The sequence below is a fragment of the Aspergillus steynii genome (genome assembly GCF_002849105.1).
Source record: "Aspergillus steynii IBT 23096 chromosome Unknown P170scaffold_1, whole genome shotgun sequence".
NCBI lineage: Eukaryota > Fungi > Ascomycota > Eurotiomycetes > Eurotiales > Aspergillaceae > Aspergillus > Aspergillus steynii.
In genome coordinates, this window is record NW_020194398.1 from 4,931,838 (window position 1) to 4,950,815 (window position 18,978).

The following is an 18,978-nucleotide window of genomic DNA, read 5'->3' on the forward strand; positions in this document are numbered from 1 at the left end:
GAACACGCAAAGAGGTATGATTTACCGAGGATAATTTGTTCTTGAAGGAAAGCCTAGTAGAGGACGGAGTACTCCGTACACTTGCAGACGTGAAGAAACAGCCGTGGCCGCAATGGGCGGCGCACGTGGAAATAGCGCCCCTCGCGCCGACTTTTTTCAACTCCCACCGACTCGATTTCTCCGCACTCCAACGACCTCACGATAGCCCCTCAAACTTCGCAATTGTCGTTCACACCATCCCTTCAATTTTATCTATACCTATTCACAGACAATGTTCGATCTCCCGAACGCAAAACGGTACGTTCGCACAACACCTCCTTGTACCGCCCCAACGCCATTCTCTTGCAATCCAAATCAAACTCTCCAGATAAAGTTACTAATTAAATGCTCTTAATTTCCAGCGTTCGTCGCGAAGACATCCTCTCCCGTGCCTCGTCAGCCTCCCGATCCCCCTCGCCGCAACCCGAGCCCGCAAATACCGATGCGCATCAACGCCTCGCCAAACTGCTAAACCTCGACACATTCGTCGCAACGACCACCCAACCAGAAGCCTCTGGACAAGAACCACACCCCGACGAAGCAGACGGCCCGAACAAAGCAGAGGAGGAGGAACAAGAGTTCGAGTTCCGGTTATTCAGCGCCCCAGCCGCGACGAAATCGCAATCGCAAACGCAAGCAACTGGTGACTCCAAGGATAGTAACGAGAATACCGCGCAGGGGGCGCAGAAACTACGGATTAGATTGCGGTCTCCGACTCCGGAGACGGGAGATGGACGCTTCGTGAACCCGTTTCGAGGGTGGGGGTACTATTTCTCGACGCCGACGTTGTCGGGCGTGAAGGTAGACGAGGATCCGCAGCTGGAAGTACGGAAGAAGCAGTTTGCGGATGTCGCGGTGTCTGGAGATGATCTGTTGGGCTGGGCCAAGATTTCTTGGGTGAGTGGTGTTCTTGGTCATTGCGCCAGTTTGAAGGGGAGGAATATGGCTGACTATTCTCTAGCCTGGTTGCCATCTGCCATGGCGGGTCATTCGCTTGAACAGGCAGCATACGAAACTCCCGCGGGAGTCGAACGATACAATCATTGCGTACAATGCGGAGAGTGAACCCCAGACTCCCAAGTCCTATAAGAAGCCGGGCAAGAAGCGTCGTCTGCAGCTGCGCAAGCGCGTTAAGGCCGCGGAGCAGGCAAAGGAAACAGAGGCGGAAAAGCGGAACCGCAAGAATCGCGAGAGAAAGATCAAAAGGAGACAGAAGGCCAGAGAGATCAAAGCTGCCACGGCAGCGGCTACAGGCCAGGCTCTGCCTGTTGAGATGGATGAAGACGTATCCTCGCAAGAAGAGGACAATTAGGTTCTCGGCAGTTTGCGTGTCTTTTGCGCTGTGCCTCGTTGATGATACCCATGCTCACATCGCCTTGATAGATCTAATTTGATATTCTTTTTGCGATCATTTTCCTACAGGTGGTTCCATAAGTTGCCATAATGCAATTTAATTCAAAGCTTCGACACGCTGATTATGCAAGCGAACTGTTCGCTTGCAATAAGAGATGCAATTTATACAAAACAATGACCGATAAACGCAAGCAGGGTATTATGAGAATAAAAACGAACAATAATCAAAGCCTCAATCTCAAAACTCGGGCGGCAATTAATGCCAGGGTATGGTATGCAAGACAGAATCACAGGGCAGAAAAAAATAGACACAAAATTGATGCGAGACAGGCAACAAATCCATTATTTGATGGACAGACACACCAGCCACACTAGAAAGCGAACATGAGGGCTTCAGACACTTATTTGGCCTCTTGAGCTGCATGCAATATGTTAGGGCCTTTATCTGCTGGGAGACGGCAGGTCGAACTTACGCTTCGTCTCGGCAGGCTTTTCGGCGGCAGCTGGGGCCTCAGCAGCCGGGGCGGCCGGTTCAGCCTTTGTCTCCGGTGCAGCAGCGTCCGTCTTCGTCTCCGGCGTCGAAGCCTCTGCCGGAGCCTCGGCGGCTGGAGCTTCAGGCTTGGCCTCGGGAGCTGGAGCCGGAGTATCTTCAGGGTTCTCTGGCTTCGGTTGTGAGGACTCCGCAGCCGGGGCTTCGGCGGGCTTATCCGTAGCGGGTGCTTCTTTTGGACGGTCAGTGATCTGGCCGGACCTGATGTCTTGGCTAGTGGGCATACCTGTCTTAGGGTCTGCAGCAGGAGCGGGTTCTTGAGGTTTGGCTTCAGCTGGCGGCGCAGCAGCGTTCTCCGCAGGTTTATCGGCGGGGTTCTCTGTAGCTGGAGCCGCGTCGGGTTTGTTCTGGGGGTTCTTCTTCTTCCTCCGAAGAAGGGACTTGAGTCCCTGCTTCAGTTGCCGAAGCGCATTAGGTGCTGCAGATACGGGTTAGAGATAGAGACACCAATGGGGAAACGGAATCAACATCGACGGTTTACTCACGAACACCGGGCATTTTGTACAGGGAGATGAGGATCAGAAAGATGTATATCCGAGAGAATAGAATGGGATGCGAACAATGACAGACACGGCGGGATGGAGATGGAAAGAAAAGAGAGAAAGCGCGACGCCTCGTACTTCCCCCGTGCATTTAAACCTCCGTATGACACGCCACGTGACGCAGCACGGTCCTGATCGTCCTTAATAATAAGAAAAGCAACTCTCCTTTTTCATTTCTGTCATTTGTATTGGAATTCCCCTGTCATCTCCAGAGTGGAGACCCACGCCGATCCTCGGGGTTCGTCAGCTCTTGTGTCCTACACTCCTACAACTCCGTCCATCCAGATGGGAAAAATCTCGATGACACCGTGACGCCGATGTCTCTTCGCAGATAGGCCGGGTTCGAGGTCGCACCAAGCAAGGGCGCGTCCGTCAGTTGAACGTGGCACGGAGAACAACGAACTGCTGGGTCTCGGCGTTGACCACCTCTTCGCGTTGAAGGGCCGCCGTTGTGGCTGTGCTGCACTCGCTAGACCAGATGAGGGTCTGAATTTCCTCCTGCTCCAGTTCGCATTCGAGAGTCATTGGACCGTCCGTTTTAGATCGAATTCGCGGAATCCAGTTGCAATCGGATTGGAAATGGGGATGAGGGTCATCCTGCCCGACCATCAATGCTCGCCGTTTGGTCTCAATTGCAGCGGGCGTCTGTAACTCTTTCCCATTCGTCTGAAGTGTCTGCTCGGATTGAATCTGACACGTCGGAATCTGAGTGATCTCGACTCCAGAACATGGCGTCAGAGCTAGATAGGGTCTCCTGGATTAGAGCTCAAGCTAAAATTCCAACCCGCGGTACGCACATCTTTCAGATCTATCTCAAGTCTGTCTCTCGGAGATTGGATTCCCGGATCAACTGCCTTAAACTACCACAAGCTCACCGAGCAAGTCTATGAAGTATGGACGCCCTTGATTAAGGAGCGCTCTCTTTTTATAATTCCCTCATCATATAACCCCTGATTTGGGCACCCGCGGAGTACGTTCGGTGTGCCTAGAGACACTAATTTTACGTTGGCTTATTTCTAGAGCTTTTTTGCTATCCTAAGAGGACAGGATTGAACAGACTCTGACGCCACATGAGTCATGCATCATGTCTTCCGCCAGGCCTTCAGATCTGGAATACGGACTTCGATTCTTCTCCCGTTCTAGAAATGACAGAAGTATATTAAGAGAGCAATACTAAACCCCTTCCAGATTAGCTCCAGGTACCGTTCTTCTCCGTGGGACTCTCGATGATTTATCTTCCTCCTTCTCTCGATTCTGTATACAGATGAAGATAAGAATGACGCGGCCCTGATAGAGAACTGACTCGGTTTCGTCGTGGCGTTTGGATCTCGAGCCACTGAGGCGCTTAACTCGATCACTAGCTGCGGCTTGTTGTGGACTCTTCAGATCAAGCAAATTGCATTCATCTATCTCGGTGGGTCATCACAACCTGCCTACTAATGTGGCTAAGAATGAGTCGCAGGGGAAAGGATCTCTTTTAATTAATAGTTAAAATTATTGTCTCGGATGGCCTCACCCTGTAATCCCCGACGACGATAATAATCTATTGTGGACAACATGCAGCGAAAGACAGGTTCTCGGGCGCAGTCCTCCAGAATGGAAATCAAACGAAAAAAACATAGATGAAACTACTCAAAAATCACGAATCAGGAGCATTGGGCCTATGTGGCGGGAGTGCCTTTTGCTGCCATAGTGTGGCTTGAAGATGCTTAATCGCACGCAGCCGAGGCTCCTCAATGAAACTATCTGAACATGCTTCCTCCCATACTGGCATGAAATGCGGCTCAAGTTTCTCCGGCTGAAGCAGTCCAGTTTCCCCGACATACATCAGCAGGTGCATAAACCAAAGGAACCAGAGACGATCAAATCCCAGGACGTGAGGGCTAGGGTGCTGATCACGACAGATCAACAGTATCAAAGCCTCGACCAGTTTTGTAGGGTGAGGGACTTTTACCGGGTACAGAGAGGTATCATAGCGGCCATATTCCGGAGGACAACCCTCTTTCTGCTCCGGCAGACGGAGATCGGTGGTAACCATGAAATACTGGTCATCTGCCGCGGGCCTTTTCAGAGGAAGGTTGGGAAATTCCCACAGGAGCTCGGTCTGCGCATAAAGCCTAAGAGGCCGATGAGCATCAAGATGTAGATGCGCAGCTGGATATGGCTTTCTCTCGGATGGTCGTTTCAGGACACAGCTGGGTCCATGAGCACAATGAGAGAACCCGGCAGTCCGGAGGACCTTATGCGCCTTTTCATGCCAACCATCGCCAATAACAAAGTCAATACTCTGGGCCTCACGTTAGCTGGAAGTTTTGGTATAAGTAGGAGATGGTAGATTTCAACCTACAAAAGGCATTGCTGGCGTCCCCAGCGCCCTCATCATGCTCTCGCCCCAGAGCACATAGGGAATTCGAGCACCATCCAGCAACTGTGCTATTTGCGATATCAGCTCCCGGGTAATCCGGGTGCTCTCTGTGCCTGAATACCTGAAGCCAGACATTCCTGGAGATTGTGTCTCGCGACTTCTTTCGTTCCCTGGAGACCGAACGGATCTGCTTGAGTAATGTACCTGAGAATCAGGGAATATTCAAGCGCAACAGGCTCTCTTGTTTGGACCAAGGCGAGCTCATGAAATCCTTGTGTGCCGTGTCTGCCTTTCTTGCATCTGACTGAGGATGTCTAGGTTGACGCATTGACCTTCAACGACTCAGTGAATGCTAATTCATTCGGGGATCAACGGGCAAGGATAGGCCATGGTTCGCATAAAGTGAATTCAAAGTGTAATGGTTGAGTTTCTTTAGAAGACCAGGAAACACCTTAGGTCAAAACCAGGGCAAGGATACCTTAGATGCCAGCAGGAGTCCAGGGCGTACTCATTCAATCCAAGAGTGTCAGGTATGGAATGAGATTCTGCCACCAGTTTTGTCCTACAGACAAAGGAGATGCTTTTGATCCAGAGGCCAATGCGCAGCATGAACAGCCATTGTTTGGAACTTCTTTGGCTGTTTCTTTCTGCTAGAGATGACTAGACTTTCCCAAGAAATATGTATGCACCGGTCAAATTAAGCAGGGGATGCCTGGTTGAAATTACAAAAAGAGTTCTAAAATAACCAGAAAATGATAGTTCAATCAATAAAGCAAGGGGCTTCCGGGATTCCCCCTGTCTCCGACTGGAAATGACCCCGCGATAATCATCCTTCCAGCAGATCGTCTGTTCTCCATCCTCCTCTTCCCAATTGCCAACATGAAGTGGAAGGATGCCAGACCCGACGGAGGGAGAATGGTTCGGATCGGAAATAACGGATCTTCCCTCGGGATGTCATCATCGACGATCTCTCCGACCCCAACTTCTGCTCCGCACCATCGACTACCGTCACCCAGCGGGGTTAAACATCGAAATCTTGCTGTACAGTCATGACATCTGATCAATTCCGTACGGCTGATGCCGCCGACGGTTCAAGAGCTCCATTGTCGGAGCAGACGCCGCTCCTGCAGGGCCAGACCCAGCATGACTCGCCCTCTCCGCAAGAACCGGAGGTCCCGCTGGCCGAAGAGCCCACCACGAAGGAACTGTTGCTGGTATTGGGAAGTATCTGGATCGGGATCTTTTTAGCAGCGCTAGGTGCATTGGATCTGTTTCATTCTGTTTGGACGGTGGCTAATGGCAGTAGACACGACCATTGTCGCAACCCTGACGGCTCCCATCTCGTCCTCCTTCAATTCGCTTTCCTTGCTCTCCTGGCTTGCCACCTCCTATTTGGTCTCCAACGCCGCATTTCAACCGTTAAGTGGACGATTGACTGATATATTTTCGCGACGTACGGGCTTGATTTGGTCCAACATTTTCTTCGCCGCCGGGAACGTGATCTGCGGTCTTGCCAAAAGCGAGTGGACGATAATCCTGGGTCGGGTTGTTGCAGGCATCGGCGGAGGAGGTCTCACGGCGATTTCAACTTTCGTCACGTCGGACTTGGTGCCTCTGCGGAAACGTGGGGTGTGGCAGGGCATTGGCAACCTCTGCTATGGCGCCGGCAGTGGGCTCGGCGGCGTGTTCGGAGGATGGATCAATGACACCTTGGGATGGCGATGGGCGTTCTTGATCCAGGTCCCCTTTGTCGTCGCTTCCGGCATCGTCGTCGCTCTGACGGTCAAGGTGCCCGTCAAGGAGACTGCGAAGGGAAAGTTGAAGCGGATTGACTTCCTCGGCGCCATCACGCTGGTCATCACCCTCGTTCTGTTTCTTCTAGGCCTCAATGCTGGCGGAAACCAGGTTTCTTGGACCCATCCTCTGATCCTCACGACCATGCCACTCTCAGCAGTCTCTTTTTGCGTGTTCGTCTATGTGGAAGCGAAAATCGCTTCCGAGCCTGTGATCCCGGTCCGCTTACTTCTGGATCGCACGGTCTTTTCTGCCTGCCTCACCAATTGGTTCACGACGATGGCGGTCTTCGGGCTGCTATTCTACCTGCCGCTCTTCTTCCAGGTCCAGGGATTGTCGGCGACAGCTGCGGGTGCCCGGCTGATTCCCCAAGCGGTCGGAACCGCCATGGGTTCATTGGGGTCGGGGATTATTATGCGCGCCACTGGACGCTATCGAGCTATGAACCTCGTCGCCATGGCTTTAATGGTTCTCGGGGGAGGCCTGATCTGTACTCTGCATCTGACCACCCCGGCTGCGCTGCCTTTCGTGTACTTTTTCATCCTGGGCGTTGCTTACGGAAGCATGCTCACCATCACTCTGGTGGCGCTGATCTCGGCCGTGGACCATAAGCACCATGCCGTGATCACGTCGGCATCCTACGCATTCCGCAGCACTGGCAGCACGATTGGGATCACCGTTGCCTCTGCGGTGTTCCAGAACATGCTGAGGACCGGTCTCTGGTCTCGATTCGGCAACCGAGAGGATGCCGACGAAGTGATCCGACGAATTCGAGACAGCCTGGACGAGATCTGGAAACTCCCGGAGGACTGGAAGCCAGGCGTGCTGGATGCCTACATGGTGTCGCTGCGGGCTGCCTTTGTTACGTTGCTCGCCCTGGCCATCGTCGGGGCGGCCGTCAGTCTGGGAATGCGGCAACACAAGTTGCATTCAAACCTGGCCCGGCGGGAGGGATAAAGCGAGTGAAGTAGGGAATAATACTATAGATACTCGGAATACCATAAATACTATATCCAGAGCATATCCAGAGCATAACTTATAAATTGTCACCGTCTGCGAGGAGAGCCAGAGGGGTCTCGGGCGGGTGAGTTGCTCCCAACTGTGTATGGCACTATATATGGCAGATAGATAAAAATGAAGATATTATAAAATAGATACTTTATTACATGTTTAATCTTATATATTCTTCGCAAGTATTTTATTTAGTTTTCAAAAAAAATATATATATATATATACGCCTAGTCTTTATCCTATCTTTTATCATTACCTTTTTCAGCTTCTTCCTTACCTTGGACTTTCAGATACAGTCTTAAATTTATTGATAGAGTACCAGCCGGCTACGTCGCGCAGAAAAAACTCCCTTCGTTTATAATACCCATTTGCGTTTATCTTTTTGTTCGTTCTTTGAATGAGACTGGTTGCATTATTGTAAATCAGATGTCATTTGTTTCGGTTGCATGGAAGCAGCGTCTATTCTTTCTGAGAAATGAACCCAAGATTTCTGAATCAACGTTTATGATGACGCTATTCTTGTTTCATCCTAAATCTTTGCTACGCCTTTAAACGTAAATGAGATTGGTATCGTAATTCTTGGTCTTGAAGAAAAGAAAAAGAAAACATAAAAATCAAGAAATAGAGAAGATAATGGTACATGTCATCATGGATTGAAAACCAGTCAATCCATGCGAACAATCAATCCACTCCGCGGAGCCTAACCATCGTTGCTTATCATGTATCGTGAGAAAATAGGGTTATAGAACCGGGGATAATAATCAATGCCATTCTGCGAAAACTGCTGGAAACGGGGGTTGGTCCTCCTATGTCGGGTGCCGTATAATTAAACCTCTTTCCTGCATGGAATTAGTTCTGGTGGGATATGGTGATATCTGAAATGGGTGCAGATCAACCGCGTTACATACCAAGTAGGTTGGAACTTCTCAACACCAGGTGTGCGGATCTCATTACGGTCTCCGAAAGGATTGTCCTCGTCGTCGTCCTCGTCAGTTTCCGAGTCGCTGTCGCTGTCATTGGCCCGTCGGGCTTGCTGAGAAGACGAGGACGGGACGCTGATGCTTAGCGGCCGCGCAGGCCGAGGAGGTTTGGGTAGGTTGATAACGAGACCCGCGAAGGATTCGTTGACATCATCGCGGTCAGGAGTCCATCCTGTCTCAAGCACATCCTGGTCACTATCGCTATCGTAGTCCACGCTCTTGTCCAAGACCTCGAATGCCATCAAGGCAGTGACCAGCTCCTCGTTGGCGTGAATCAAACTTCCCAGGAATTCCTCACTCTCCACATTTTGAATGTATCGAAGGATTTGGCGTCTGAGTTGCTTGCATGTTTCGAATCGGTTGAGGACCTCGGCATCTTCGCTCACCCGGTGCGTTTCACGGTTGACAAGCTTCAGGGAATTCAGGAGGTTCGTGCTGGCAACCGATGAAGAGGCAAGCGTCTGTAAGATTTCCGGCTTTTCTTTCTCCAGGTTGAAGGGAGCCCGGATCCTTTTCTCCTTCTTATCTTTCTTCTCCTTCTTGAGGGATTTGCTCGACGAGTGCTTATGTTTGGGACCACTGAGAACGGTAGATGGGCCATCTCCGGCAGAAATCGACACCGTATGACCCAAAGGAGGCTCATCGGAAGGGTTGGCATCCCTTAAAACCTTGGCCTTGGCCTGGTTGGCCGGTTGCTTGCGCTTGGGTAGCTGTCTATAGAGAGCCGTGATTCCTCCCATGCCCGGGGTGTTTTTATAACTTGCTGCCCATTGTCCGAAAAGCTGTTTGCACTTTTGCTTCACAAGAGGGTCGGAAACCGAGTCGGTGGCGGCAATTCGCAATCGCTCTAGCAATGGCTCGTCGGCAAACTCGCGCAGAAAACGGTCCCCGGCATTTTGGATCAGAAAGTCGAGGATCGTAAGCGCTCTCAGTTGACGATGGAGATTTCCATATTTTCTAAAGGAAGTTAGTTATAAGTTCACCGTTGGTATCTCACAGCAAGGCAAGACTGACAGCTTCTTGCGCAGAGCCCGACTAGCCTCGGTCGGGCCGCTGCCCTGGATAGTCACAGCTTCTATAAGATCAACGATTCCACTGGAGTCTTCGACCTCATATTGTTCGCTCGTAAGAACTTCAATCTGCACGGTCACGGCCGAGTACGGTTTCTATACGAGGAGTACGTTAGTGCCAACCACCGAAGGAGAATATCATCACACCGCAAATCCCCAAGGGGTTCTCTACACGCAGCCTGCGCATTCCCGACAAGTTTGCTCCCATAGGAATGAACTTACCGACGAGTGGAACATGGTGATAAGAATGCAGTCTCTCCGATAGATTGCTATACAATTTCAGGATGCAGTATCTGACAATAGCCCACGTGCTGGATGTTGATAAACAGTATCCCCGCATCCAAGTCCACAGTCCACAATCAAGCCAAGCCCGACGGTTGAAAGCAATGAAGAAAATGATGACCCCGCCAGGTGACCTGACTCCCTTTTCTTTATCTCGCACAGAGCCGGTCGGGATTTCCCTTTAATAGTTGCGGATGGTAGAGGGACAATGGCAATGGCAATGGCAATAGCCAGACGGTGACGTGTTAGACCCAGTTGAAGTGGGTTTTGTTTTCCGTTGGCGATGAGCAGCCTAACGCGCTGAACCCCTCCCAGAATGAAACCCCAACTCGGAAAACAAGCTCGTGCAGATCGACGGTGAGGCCTCCGGACGAGAAAGAGCGAAGAGGCAGAGGTTCCTGCGAAGGCGAACGTCATGCCGCAAGGACCAATCTCGTGACTGCCCCTCGCGGCGCCCGATGCGGTTTAGGGCGGGGGAGCAGGGAGGCCTGCAGGCCTTGGGGCCTCGGTGCCTCATGGCCTGAGGATGCCGCATTTGCTCGGTTTGATTCCTTCTGGTCACTGGACTCGCCGGCATTCCTTCATGCGGAAGTTGGAGCCAATTCGTGCTCTCTCCCTCTCTCCCATCCCCTTCTTCCTCGACTGCTCTCCGGGACGCAGGCCTACTATCGTCGCCGTCTCGTAGTAAATGGGTCTTGCGATATCGGCAGATCGTTTCTCGATTCGCCGGCCGCGCCTCTCAACATTCGTCGTCTGCTCCACTTTGCTTCTGGGTGTCAGTATCATCTTAAAAACCCGCCACTTACTTCCCCTCCCTCAACTCTTCTCCCCCTCCCATTCCTATACCCAAGTCGCAACCATGTCTTACCAACAAGAGCGCTTCATCGCCGAACTCGCCGTCCAGCGCGCTACCCTCCTCACTCAGAAGGTTTTCAACGAGAAGGCCAAGGGTACCGTATCCAAGGATGACAAGTCGCCCGTCACCATCGGCGACTTCGGAGCTCAGGCCTTGATCATCCAGGCCATCCGCAAAAACTTCCCCAATGACGAGATCGTCGCCGAAGAAGAGGCCAGCTCCCTCCGAGAGGACAAGGCGCTGAGCGCCGAGATCTGGAGACTGGTCAGCGACATCAAGCTGGAGGACCCCGAGAGCGACAACCTCCTGGGCGGCCCTTTGCCAAGTGAAGAGGCAATGCTGGACATTATCGACCAAGGCAAGAGCGCCGGAGGCCCCAAGGGTCGCGTGTGGGCTCTGGACCCCATCGACGGCACCAAGGGATTCCTGCGTGGCGGACAATATGCCGTGTGTCTCGGCTTGATTGAGGACGGCGATGTCAAGGCGGGAGCCATTGGTTGCCCCAACCTGCCCGTGGACGACTCGGCCGCCATGACCGCCTCGATCGGTGTCGACCAGACCAGCGGTGCTGGCAACGGAGTGCTCTTCTCTGCGATCAAGGGCGCTGGCTCCACTAGCCGTCCCCTGACCAATGCTGGTCTCGCCGAGAGCAAGTCCATCTCCATGCGCCCCGTTCCCAACATTGCGGAGGCTGTTTTCTGCGAGGGCGTTGAAGCTGGTCATTCCGCCCAGGGCGACAACGCCGCCGTTGCGCAGCTCTTGGGAATTACCGCTCCCAGCGTGCGTCTGGATTCCCAGGCCAAGTACTGCTCCATCGCTAGAGGAGCTGGTGACATCTATCTGCGACTGCCCGTGAAGAAGGACTACCAGGAGAAGATCTGGGATCACGCCGCCGGCGACCTGATCGTGCGCGAGGCTGGTGGTCAAGTGACTGATATCTACGGTCAAACACTGGACTTCAGCAAGGGCCGTACTTTGGCCGCCAACAAGGGCGTTGTTGCCGCCCCCGCGGCCGTTCAGGGCCAGGTCATCGACGCCGTGAAGCATGTCCTGAAGCTGTAGTCGGAAGAACAGGAGGATTGTTACGATTTTGATATATGATGAGCACCATTCTTATCACGAATTTTCTTTTCAGACTCGTTGCACGCTAGATGCGTCTAAAAGTACAAAAAATGGATAGATACCAGTCGCGGACAAAAAGGAAATGTGCTTGGGATATACATATACAGAAAGTGTAGACTGCTCCTCTTTTCCAACACCTGATTATAAAACACCGCCGTTTACCGGATCTTCTTGGCCTTCAACTTGATCGTCTCCCCGTTTATGAAGATACCCTTGCCCTTGTACGGTTCCGGTCTTCTCCATTCCTTGATCTCCGCCGCAAACTTGGTGACCACGTTCTTGTTGACTCCCTCCAGCAGGATACGCGTCGGCTGCGGAGTGCTCGCCTTGACACCCTGGGGGACGCCCAATTCGATCGGGTGGGAGTATCCGACCTTCAGAGAGACGAACTGCTGACCGGGGTATTCGGGCTCGACGGTGGTGGCCGACGATTCGACGGTAGCTCTGTAACCGACACCGACCAGACTGAGAATGCAGATGTGACCTTCCGACACGCCGAGGATGTAGTTTTGTAGGTGCGCCCGAATGGTACCTAGGGTGAGAGAAGCAAGAGTTAGGTCTGTGATTGACGCCAATGAAACAACTCTGAAGTGACACTCACCCCACATAGCGCGTTGGTGCGCGATCTCAGGGTCCTGAACAGTGAGACTGGCTTTCCGAGTAGCCTCGTCGTGTGCGACCTCCAGGAAGGGGGGAAGATCCAGCGTCATTTCACCTGTCGTTCACATTCACGGTTAGAGAACCTGCATCCCCGGGACACTATTCTGGCTCATGGCTCACCCAATGGCCCTTTCACCTCAATCGCCACCTTCGGCTTCTCCTTGGCCATTCCTCTCACTTGAGTCTGAGGCAGGTCGATGAATTTCAGGGTGACTTCGGGGGGGATGGAGAGCGCGGCGCCGCCAACTCGAGATTGCGTCGGTGAGGTGGTCGAGAAACATTGTGTTCGTTGGGAGGAAAAGGCGGGAGCGAGGAAAACAGGCAAAGATCCCTGCTTCAAGGGACTCCGTGACAGCTGTCTGAAGCAGCTCTGGGCGAGAGAACGTGACATGGCGGTGATAATTGAAGGGTTGATGCTCGACGATGGCGGAGAGAACCTCCGATTCCCGACTGATTTTGCCCGGAGAGCGACATCGCCCGATGCGGTTAGTGTGGTATGGTCACGTGTCTTGGTGGTTGTATAGATCGTAGCGACGGCGACCTCAATTCCATGTTCCAACCACAACTGTGGGTGACGGAGCGGTATCAGAGACGATGTTCGTCCATCCTTGTCTGAGTTGATAGTTCATTTCATCTATAAATGCATTCCGTTCCTCTCTCTCTTACAACACCCCATCCAACTTTCTGTCTAGTACTAGTACTATCCGCCCAGTTCATTCCCTATATCTGCATGACTTAGTCCATCGTTCAAGCCGTTCGTCTCTACTGGTATCTGAATCAATGCTACTCTTGAGTACATACCAGAGCTTCTGACAGAATCCATCGTTTGCTGTCTCATTCCCTCGACTAGCTTCTATACTACTACTTGTTACTCTCAATCTATCAAGTCTTTCCGAATTTCCACTTCCCCAATCCAGTTACTCCTTTGCTCTTGCAGTGGTCATCATGGCTCTGTTCATATTTCCTGGGATTGTATTTACATATATGGTATACTGGTTGCTTGTTCTGACCTTTGGCTGCGCTGAAACTACGAGCGGTAACGTTCCCGCCCATTATGAATAGGACGCACTAATAAGCACCCGCAGGATATGACCTACAGAGAGATAGTCTGACCGAAGATATGGACCTTGTTACATTCTTAAACTCGAAGACTCAACAACATGATGCTATATTCATGGAAGCGGTTCAATTGTTGGAAACGATGAAGTCATCCCCGTCGTGCAACCGATTAGCAGCTTCAAGACTAGTCAACTCCTGCCAGTCCATTGAGGGGGTAAATGAGAGTACAAATCCTGACCTTTATTTGGCTCTGGAGCATGTGCGGTCACTGTATGCCGCTAGGTTGGCTATCTGTGAACTCAACGAAGCGGGCGCCTCCATACCTTCGCCCTGTGTCCCAGTGACGAGTTCGCAACATCATAGGAAGGGAATATTTGGATTCTCCTCCAAGCAGAAATCTCCAACTCAAGAACAGGACGTCATATCCAAGGAGTTGCTTGCGTCATGCCTCAAAACGCTAGAGTCGAGACCGCAATGGTGGACTTCCTACAGCAATAGCAGACAGAATGCTCTCGTCATATGTCAAGCTGCAAGGGTCGAAAGCGAGAAAAATGAGCTTCTTGAGCTTTACAAGTCTATCCTTGAAGCCTCTGCTAAGCTCAACAGTGGCCTCCAGGAGGCTCTGCGTATGGCTGCTGCGGAGTCGATGCAGCATAAAGCTTTCATGGAGACGACTGCGATCATGAGGGCCAGACTAGCTACGGAACTAGACGAAACGCATTCACGCTTCATTTCCATATTCGAAAGCATCTTTCATGATATTGGACTCGGCGTTAACTCGATGGTCGGTTCGGTCAATTCCATTCTCAGCAGGGTTCAAAACGAAGCGATTAGTTTAGAGAAGGTATGGTGCTATCTGAATGTATATGGAATCATTCTAATACTCAGAACGGATAGAATGTTCTCAATGCTTCTGAAGAAATTACCCACCTGCAGCATGCATTGAAAGTGGTTCATGATGAGGCTTTGTTGAGGAATCAGCAGATGAGGATAGCTTATAGACAGGATTCCCAGACACAGAATGAGCTCGCATCATCTATACAAGACAGATTGGAAGTGCTTTTACAAAGCGATATTGCCACTCTGTTCAATCAAGTGCAGGCATTTGACGCCTCTGTAGTAAGTCGTCCTGTTTCGAGTTGGTACTAAGTCCATGCTCAGACCCAAGCAGGATTGGTTGTCAGGAAGATTCGGGCTTTTACTACAACAAGAGACGAGCATATCCGAGGTACGTATCATCTTCCAAGCTTTTCGCATTGCCCTGACCTTTCGAAGCGCCTGCGGAACCTCGAAAATGCAATCGAAAAATCCCAAGTTACCGCCGACGATCTTCACAAATCACAAGCCGAGCATTTTGAGACATTGAAAGCCCAATCTCAAATACAACAGAGCATGCAGGCAAACATGAATATCTCCCAGGCTTTCATGGACAGAGCCGCTGCAACTGCGGCCAATCTGCAGGCAATGATTGATGAAGCAACAGCGAGGTATAAAGAGTCACCTGCGATGAGTGGACCTTTGGGGTCATACTCTACATGGACACTGTATGGTATTCTTCTTAGCGTACTGGGTACGCAGAATTCAAGGATATTCGCTGCCATGATACTGATGGGTGCTTGTAAAGACCCCCCCCCCCCCCCTTTTTCTTTTTTTTTTTCTTTTTTTTTTTTTTTCTTTCTCTTTTTTGAAAAACTAGCTAATATGTCTTGACCGTGGCAGTGCATATTTCGGTTAGGCTGCTATGGTATATTTAATCTCATGGGTGGCATGACGATACCCCATGGTGAGAATCAATAGTGACGCCAACGTACTATACTAGGCTGGGACCATACCATGGAGCATGACACTATATTTTACCTTCACCACGAAACATTGAATCGGGATATTGTTAAGAGAGGAACAGGGAACAATTCAATACCGGTTATTCAAAACAATTTCTTTCTTCTGCCGTTTGCCATCTGCTTTCTGCTTTGCTTTTATCGTTTCGTTTTCTGTTAATTTTTACAGTTGAAGTTATTCGATACTCATGGTGAATGAAGATTTATTTACAACACTTACACGGTGCAGGTAAACAGACTAACTGGACCCACTCATCCGGGGAATATTAGGCAGTCAGATTAACGACTCCAAGGCGGAGGATGCACCTGGGCCTTCTTGATGTCAGGGTGGGTATAAGATGACAGACAGCATCCTAGCTTGCAGCAGAAAGTCAAAATTCCGCGCTACGGCATCGGGTTCGGTAGAGACACGATTCTCTACTTCCACTGGAGATTGTCGGCAAGACCGCAGAACAGATCTCCCTTATGAGCCTCGGCAACTCTGGACCTGCCTGAATGGCAGTGGTCGATCCTGAAGAGAAGACCATTGCTCAACAATTGTTAATTGTGCTACTCCAGGGAGACGTCGATTCAAACGAAGACTGGATACCTCGACCTTTGCGTGAAGGGAGAACAGTCTTTCTGAAGAGCTAAAGTCTTGCGGTGTGTCAGTTGAAGACGGTGAAGATCTCGGTGAAAAGCTTCGAGGCGTTCCTCTCGGCAGCGGGACTAGCCGAGAAATGCGTCGTAACCAAGCGATGGAAGTGAGGGAGCTTCTCCAACTGCCGATTCTCAGAACCTGCTGCTGGAAGCAATGCTGGTGACGGGATGCCCAGGAAATTTCTCCGCATTTGTGGGGATTCCGCCTGACGATCCCCGGATTCTGGAGACGCATGATACCAGCCATCCACTCATCTCTTGCGATGTTCTCTCCTTCATTTCGGATTTCGCTCATCCGAAAATGCCGATCGTCGCAGCCATGCTGAGCCCGAGTTTATCTGCGCTGAGCGTGTTACGCATCTCCGCATATTGGCGAATTAGCATCGTCCTAGCTGGCTCCGATGGGGCTATCCCGAGCACGTTTCCCCGGCACAACTTCGGAGGAAGCTTTCCCGTCCCCACGGCCTCTGGTGGCTACTAGTAACCGTGAACGGAAGACGCAGGAAAACCCACTCGGAGGAGTTGTATATATTATGAAGGACCCGCTGCACTGCCTGGACGACACTCCAAAGCCATTGATTTGAGTGCGAACAAAAATGGCACCCCTGCACTTCCTTTTACCCTTACTTTCGTTAGGGACAGCGTCTCTTGCTCGAGAGGATACTTTCAAATCTCAATGCACCAGCTTCGCTGAGAAAATTGATATCCCCAATGTGCGCGTGAATCTCGTCAACTATGTACCGGGAAACACGAACCTTTCTCTTGCGGACAATCCACCCGCATGTGGAGCAAGTTCGCAGTCGGTGCCTGCAGATATTTGCCGAATTGCACTGGCTGTGGCCACTTCGAATAGCAGCGAGATCACCATGGAAGCCTGGCTTCCGCGTGACTACACGGGCCGTTTCTTGAGCACCGGCAACGGAGGACTCGGTGGCTGTATGTTGGACTGACGCGCGGAGAATGGGCTCAAACCGCTAACACCTTGTCTAGGCATCCAGTACTATGACGTTGCATACGCATCCGGCTTGGGATTCGCGACGGTTGGTGCCAACAATGGCCACAACGGAACATCCGGCGAACCCTTCTATCAGCACCCCGAGGTCGTTGAAGACTTCGCCTACCGCTCCCTCCACACCGGCGTCGTGGTCGGCAAACAGCTCACGAAACAATTCTACGACCAGGGATTCGACAAATCGTACTACCTGGGCTGCTCCACCGGCGGCCGGCAGGGCTTTAAATCCATCCAGAAATATCCCAATGACTTTGACGGCGTGGTCGCGGGCGCTCCCGCCTTCAACTTCATCAACCTGCTGTCGTGGAGCGCTCACTTCTACCCCATCACTGGGTCTCCTTCATCCGACAGCTACCTATCCCCCGCCGAGTGGAAGGTCGTTCACGAGGAGATCCTCCGACAGTGCGATGGCATGGACGGAGCCCGTGACGGGGTCATTGAAGACCCGGACCTCTGCCACCCGACGATGGAAACCATCATCTGTAAATCAGGCTCCTCCTCGAACAAATGCATCTCCGGCGCCCAGGCCAAAACCGTCCGCGAGATCCTCTCTCCGCTCTACGGCGTCAACGGAACCCTCCTGTACCCGCGCATGCAGCCCGGCTCCGAGATCATGGCGGCCGCGATGATGTACAACGGCGAGCCGTTCGCCTACAGCAAGGACTGGTACCGCTACGTAGTCTACAACGACACGAACTGGGACGCCACGACGTTCGACGTCCAGGACACGGCCAACGCGCTGGCGCAGAACCCCTTCAACATCCAGACGTGGGAGGCGGACATCTCGCCGTTCCGGGACGCCGGGGGCAAAGTGCTGACCTACCACGGTCTGCAGGACCAGCTGATCAGCTCCGATAACTCGAAGCTGTACTATGCGCGGGTGGCGGAGACGATGAACCTCGCCCCCTCGGAGCTAGACGAGTTCTACCGGTTCTTCCCGATCAGTGGCATGGCGCACTGCGCGCAGGGGGATGGCGCCTTCGGCATCGGGAACGGCTACAGGACGTATAACGGCAAGGAGCCCGAGAATAACATCCTGATGGCCATGGTGCAGTGGGTTGAGAAGGGGATTGCGCCCGACCATGTCCGCGGGGCCAAGTTTGCCAATGGACCAGGAAGCGCCGTGGAGTATACGCGCAAGCATTGCAGGTATCCTCGGAGAAACGTGTACAAGGGGCCAGGGAACTATACGGAGGAGAGTGCGTGGCGCTGCGTCTAGAGAGTATTATGGTGAATATACTGTTGCTACCACCGTGACTGGTGGGTGACTATTCAGGATTTCCGGGCAAATCCAATTACGACTTTAGTATTTATTTCATCTTTCTTCCGGAGTAAACGAGTCGAGTAGACAACTCCATATCTTGTAGAGATAGCCCTAGACACCTGAGGCATATTGCTTGGCGCCGGCAGAAAACAGCGGTGGGCAGCGGCAGAACGGCGGCGGTGGGGCAGTCCTCGAGGCATTTCGCCGTCTTTCATCGTCGATCGCCGACTTTCATCGCCAACTCTCTCCCTCGAGGACCTGCGCTGCATCTGGAATGACCCATCAACTAGACGGTATGTGCGATCTTCCTATCTCGGTCTGGCGCGTGGTGATGCTTTATTCCGATTCACCCCGCACTTTATACCGGGCACACCGCCTTGGAAACCCGGGAGGCTGGAGAAACCGGGGCGGTCGTTGAGAGACCACGAGAGGCCGTTCGGAGATGTCTCACTCGAGCGATGCCTGCCGGCGGCCGTTGTGGAGCATATCTGCAAGGCGCGGCTGGTCCCTCAAGTTGCGCACTCGATACACGTTGACCTGGA

The 18,978-nt window shown here is 52.0% G+C and overlaps 9 protein-coding genes across 9 annotated transcripts; 5 read left to right on the top strand and 4 right to left on the bottom strand.

Annotated features, from left to right (window-relative positions):
* Positions 1-194: 194 nt before the first annotated feature.
* P170DRAFT_505919 (DUF2011 domain-containing protein) lies at positions 195-1,449 on the top strand. Its single transcript, XM_024854332.1, has 3 exons — positions 195-297; positions 402-936; positions 1,001-1,449. Exons 1-3 carry the CDS (start codon positions 272-274, stop codon positions 1,349-1,351), a joined length of 912 nt encoding a protein of 303 aa, XP_024710617.1. The 5' UTR covers positions 195-271; the 3' UTR covers positions 1,352-1,449.
* Positions 1,450-1,793: 344 nt separating this feature from the next.
* P170DRAFT_421888 (uncharacterized protein) lies at positions 1,794-2,440 on the bottom strand (the record flags this gene model as incomplete). Its single annotated transcript, XM_024847394.1, has 3 exons — positions 1,794-1,810; positions 1,866-2,360; positions 2,428-2,440. 3 exons carry the CDS (start codon positions 2,438-2,440, stop codon positions 1,794-1,796), a joined length of 525 nt encoding a protein of 174 aa, XP_024710618.1.
* Positions 2,441-4,123: 1,683 nt separating this feature from the next.
* Positions 4,124-4,984, bottom strand: P170DRAFT_505921 (uncharacterized protein; the record flags this gene model as incomplete). Its single annotated transcript, XM_024854333.1, has 2 exons — positions 4,124-4,771; positions 4,832-4,984. 2 exons carry the CDS (start codon positions 4,982-4,984, stop codon positions 4,124-4,126), a joined length of 801 nt encoding a protein of 266 aa, XP_024710619.1.
* Positions 4,985-5,670: 686 nt separating this feature from the next.
* Positions 5,671-7,649, top strand: P170DRAFT_452741 (MFS multidrug transporter). The gene is made up of 2 exons (XM_024851298.1): positions 5,671-6,106; positions 6,156-7,649. The coding sequence occupies exons 1-2, from the start codon at positions 5,899-5,901 to the stop codon at positions 7,598-7,600; spliced, it is 1,653 nt and encodes a 550-aa protein (XP_024710620.1). The 5' UTR covers positions 5,671-5,898; the 3' UTR covers positions 7,601-7,649.
* A 540-nt stretch (positions 7,650-8,189) lies between these two features.
* Positions 8,190-10,361, bottom strand: P170DRAFT_432857 (LSB5 family protein). The gene is made up of 4 exons (XM_024848351.1): positions 9,927-10,361; positions 9,649-9,800; positions 8,563-9,591; positions 8,190-8,493 (listed from the first exon to the last, which is right to left on the bottom strand). The coding sequence occupies exons 1-4, from the start codon at positions 9,939-9,941 to the stop codon at positions 8,481-8,483; spliced, it is 1,209 nt and encodes a 402-aa protein (XP_024710621.1). The 5' UTR covers positions 9,942-10,361; the 3' UTR covers positions 8,190-8,480.
* A 186-nt stretch (positions 10,362-10,547) lies between these two features.
* Positions 10,548-12,181, top strand: P170DRAFT_432858 (3'(2'),5'-bisphosphate nucleotidase). Its single transcript, XM_024848352.1, has one exon. It carries the CDS (start codon positions 10,846-10,848, stop codon positions 11,902-11,904), a length of 1,059 nt encoding a protein of 352 aa, XP_024710622.1. The 5' UTR covers positions 10,548-10,845; the 3' UTR covers positions 11,905-12,181.
* On the bottom strand, positions 12,123-13,015 carry P170DRAFT_470735 (mitochondrial 54S ribosomal protein uL6m; the record flags this gene model as incomplete). Its single annotated transcript, XM_024852785.1, has 3 exons — positions 12,123-12,496; positions 12,566-12,679; positions 12,745-13,015. 3 exons carry the CDS (start codon positions 13,013-13,015, stop codon positions 12,123-12,125), a joined length of 759 nt encoding a protein of 252 aa, XP_024710623.1.
* Positions 13,016-13,569: 554 nt separating this feature from the next.
* On the top strand, positions 13,570-16,641 carry P170DRAFT_470736 (putative nuclear membrane fusion protein Kar5; the record flags this gene model as incomplete). Its single annotated transcript, XM_024852786.1, has 7 exons — positions 13,570-13,660; positions 13,710-14,527; positions 14,581-14,802; positions 14,855-14,911; positions 14,959-15,170; positions 16,157-16,247; positions 16,297-16,641. The coding sequence occupies 7 exons, from the start codon at positions 13,570-13,572 to the stop codon at positions 16,639-16,641; spliced, it is 1,836 nt and encodes a 611-aa protein (XP_024710624.1).
* A 51-nt stretch (positions 16,642-16,692) lies between these two features.
* faeB-2 (putative feruloyl esterase) lies at positions 16,693-18,451 on the top strand. The gene is made up of 2 exons (XM_024845304.1): positions 16,693-17,096; positions 17,151-18,451. Exons 1-2 carry the CDS (start codon positions 16,757-16,759, stop codon positions 18,389-18,391), a joined length of 1,581 nt encoding a protein of 526 aa, XP_024710625.1. The 5' UTR covers positions 16,693-16,756; the 3' UTR covers positions 18,392-18,451.
* The last annotated feature ends 527 nt before the right edge of the window (positions 18,452-18,978 follow it).

What these genes read in the sequence shown, in the direction of transcription:
- P170DRAFT_505919 (XM_024854332.1), top strand. Translation starts at nt 272, where the DNA reads ATGTTCGATCTCCCGAACGCAAAACG. An exon ending in GATCTCCCGAACGCAAAACG is followed by an intron (nt 298 to 401) that starts GTACGTTCGCAC and finishes CTTAATTTCCAG; the next exon opens with CGTTCGTCGCGAAGACATCC. An exon ending in GCTGGGCCAAGATTTCTTGG is followed by an intron (nt 937 to 1,000) that starts GTGAGTGGTGTT and finishes ACTATTCTCTAG; the next exon opens with CCTGGTTGCCATCTGCCATG.
- P170DRAFT_452741 (XM_024851298.1), top strand. Translation starts at nt 5,899, where the DNA reads ATGACATCTGATCAATTCCGTACGGCTGATGCCGCCGACGGTTCAAGA. An exon ending in GATCTTTTTAGCAGCGCTAG is followed by an intron (nt 6,107 to 6,155) that starts GTGCATTGGATC and finishes TAATGGCAGTAG; the next exon opens with ACACGACCATTGTCGCAACC.
- P170DRAFT_432857 (XM_024848351.1), bottom strand. An exon ending in CGGGCTCTGCGCAAGAAGCT is followed by an intron (nt 9,592 to 9,648) that starts GTCAGTCTTGCC and finishes AACTTCCTTTAG; the next exon opens with AAAATATGGAAATCTCCATC.
- P170DRAFT_432858 (XM_024848352.1), top strand. Translation starts at nt 10,846, where the DNA reads ATGTCTTACCAACAAGAGCGCTTCATCGCCGAACTCGCCGTCCAGCGC.
- faeB-2 (XM_024845304.1), top strand. Translation starts at nt 16,757, where the DNA reads ATGGCACCCCTGCACTTCCTTTTACCCTTACTTTCGTTAGGGACAGCG. An exon ending in CAACGGAGGACTCGGTGGCT is followed by an intron (nt 17,097 to 17,150) that starts GTATGTTGGACT and finishes CACCTTGTCTAG; the next exon opens with GCATCCAGTACTATGACGTT.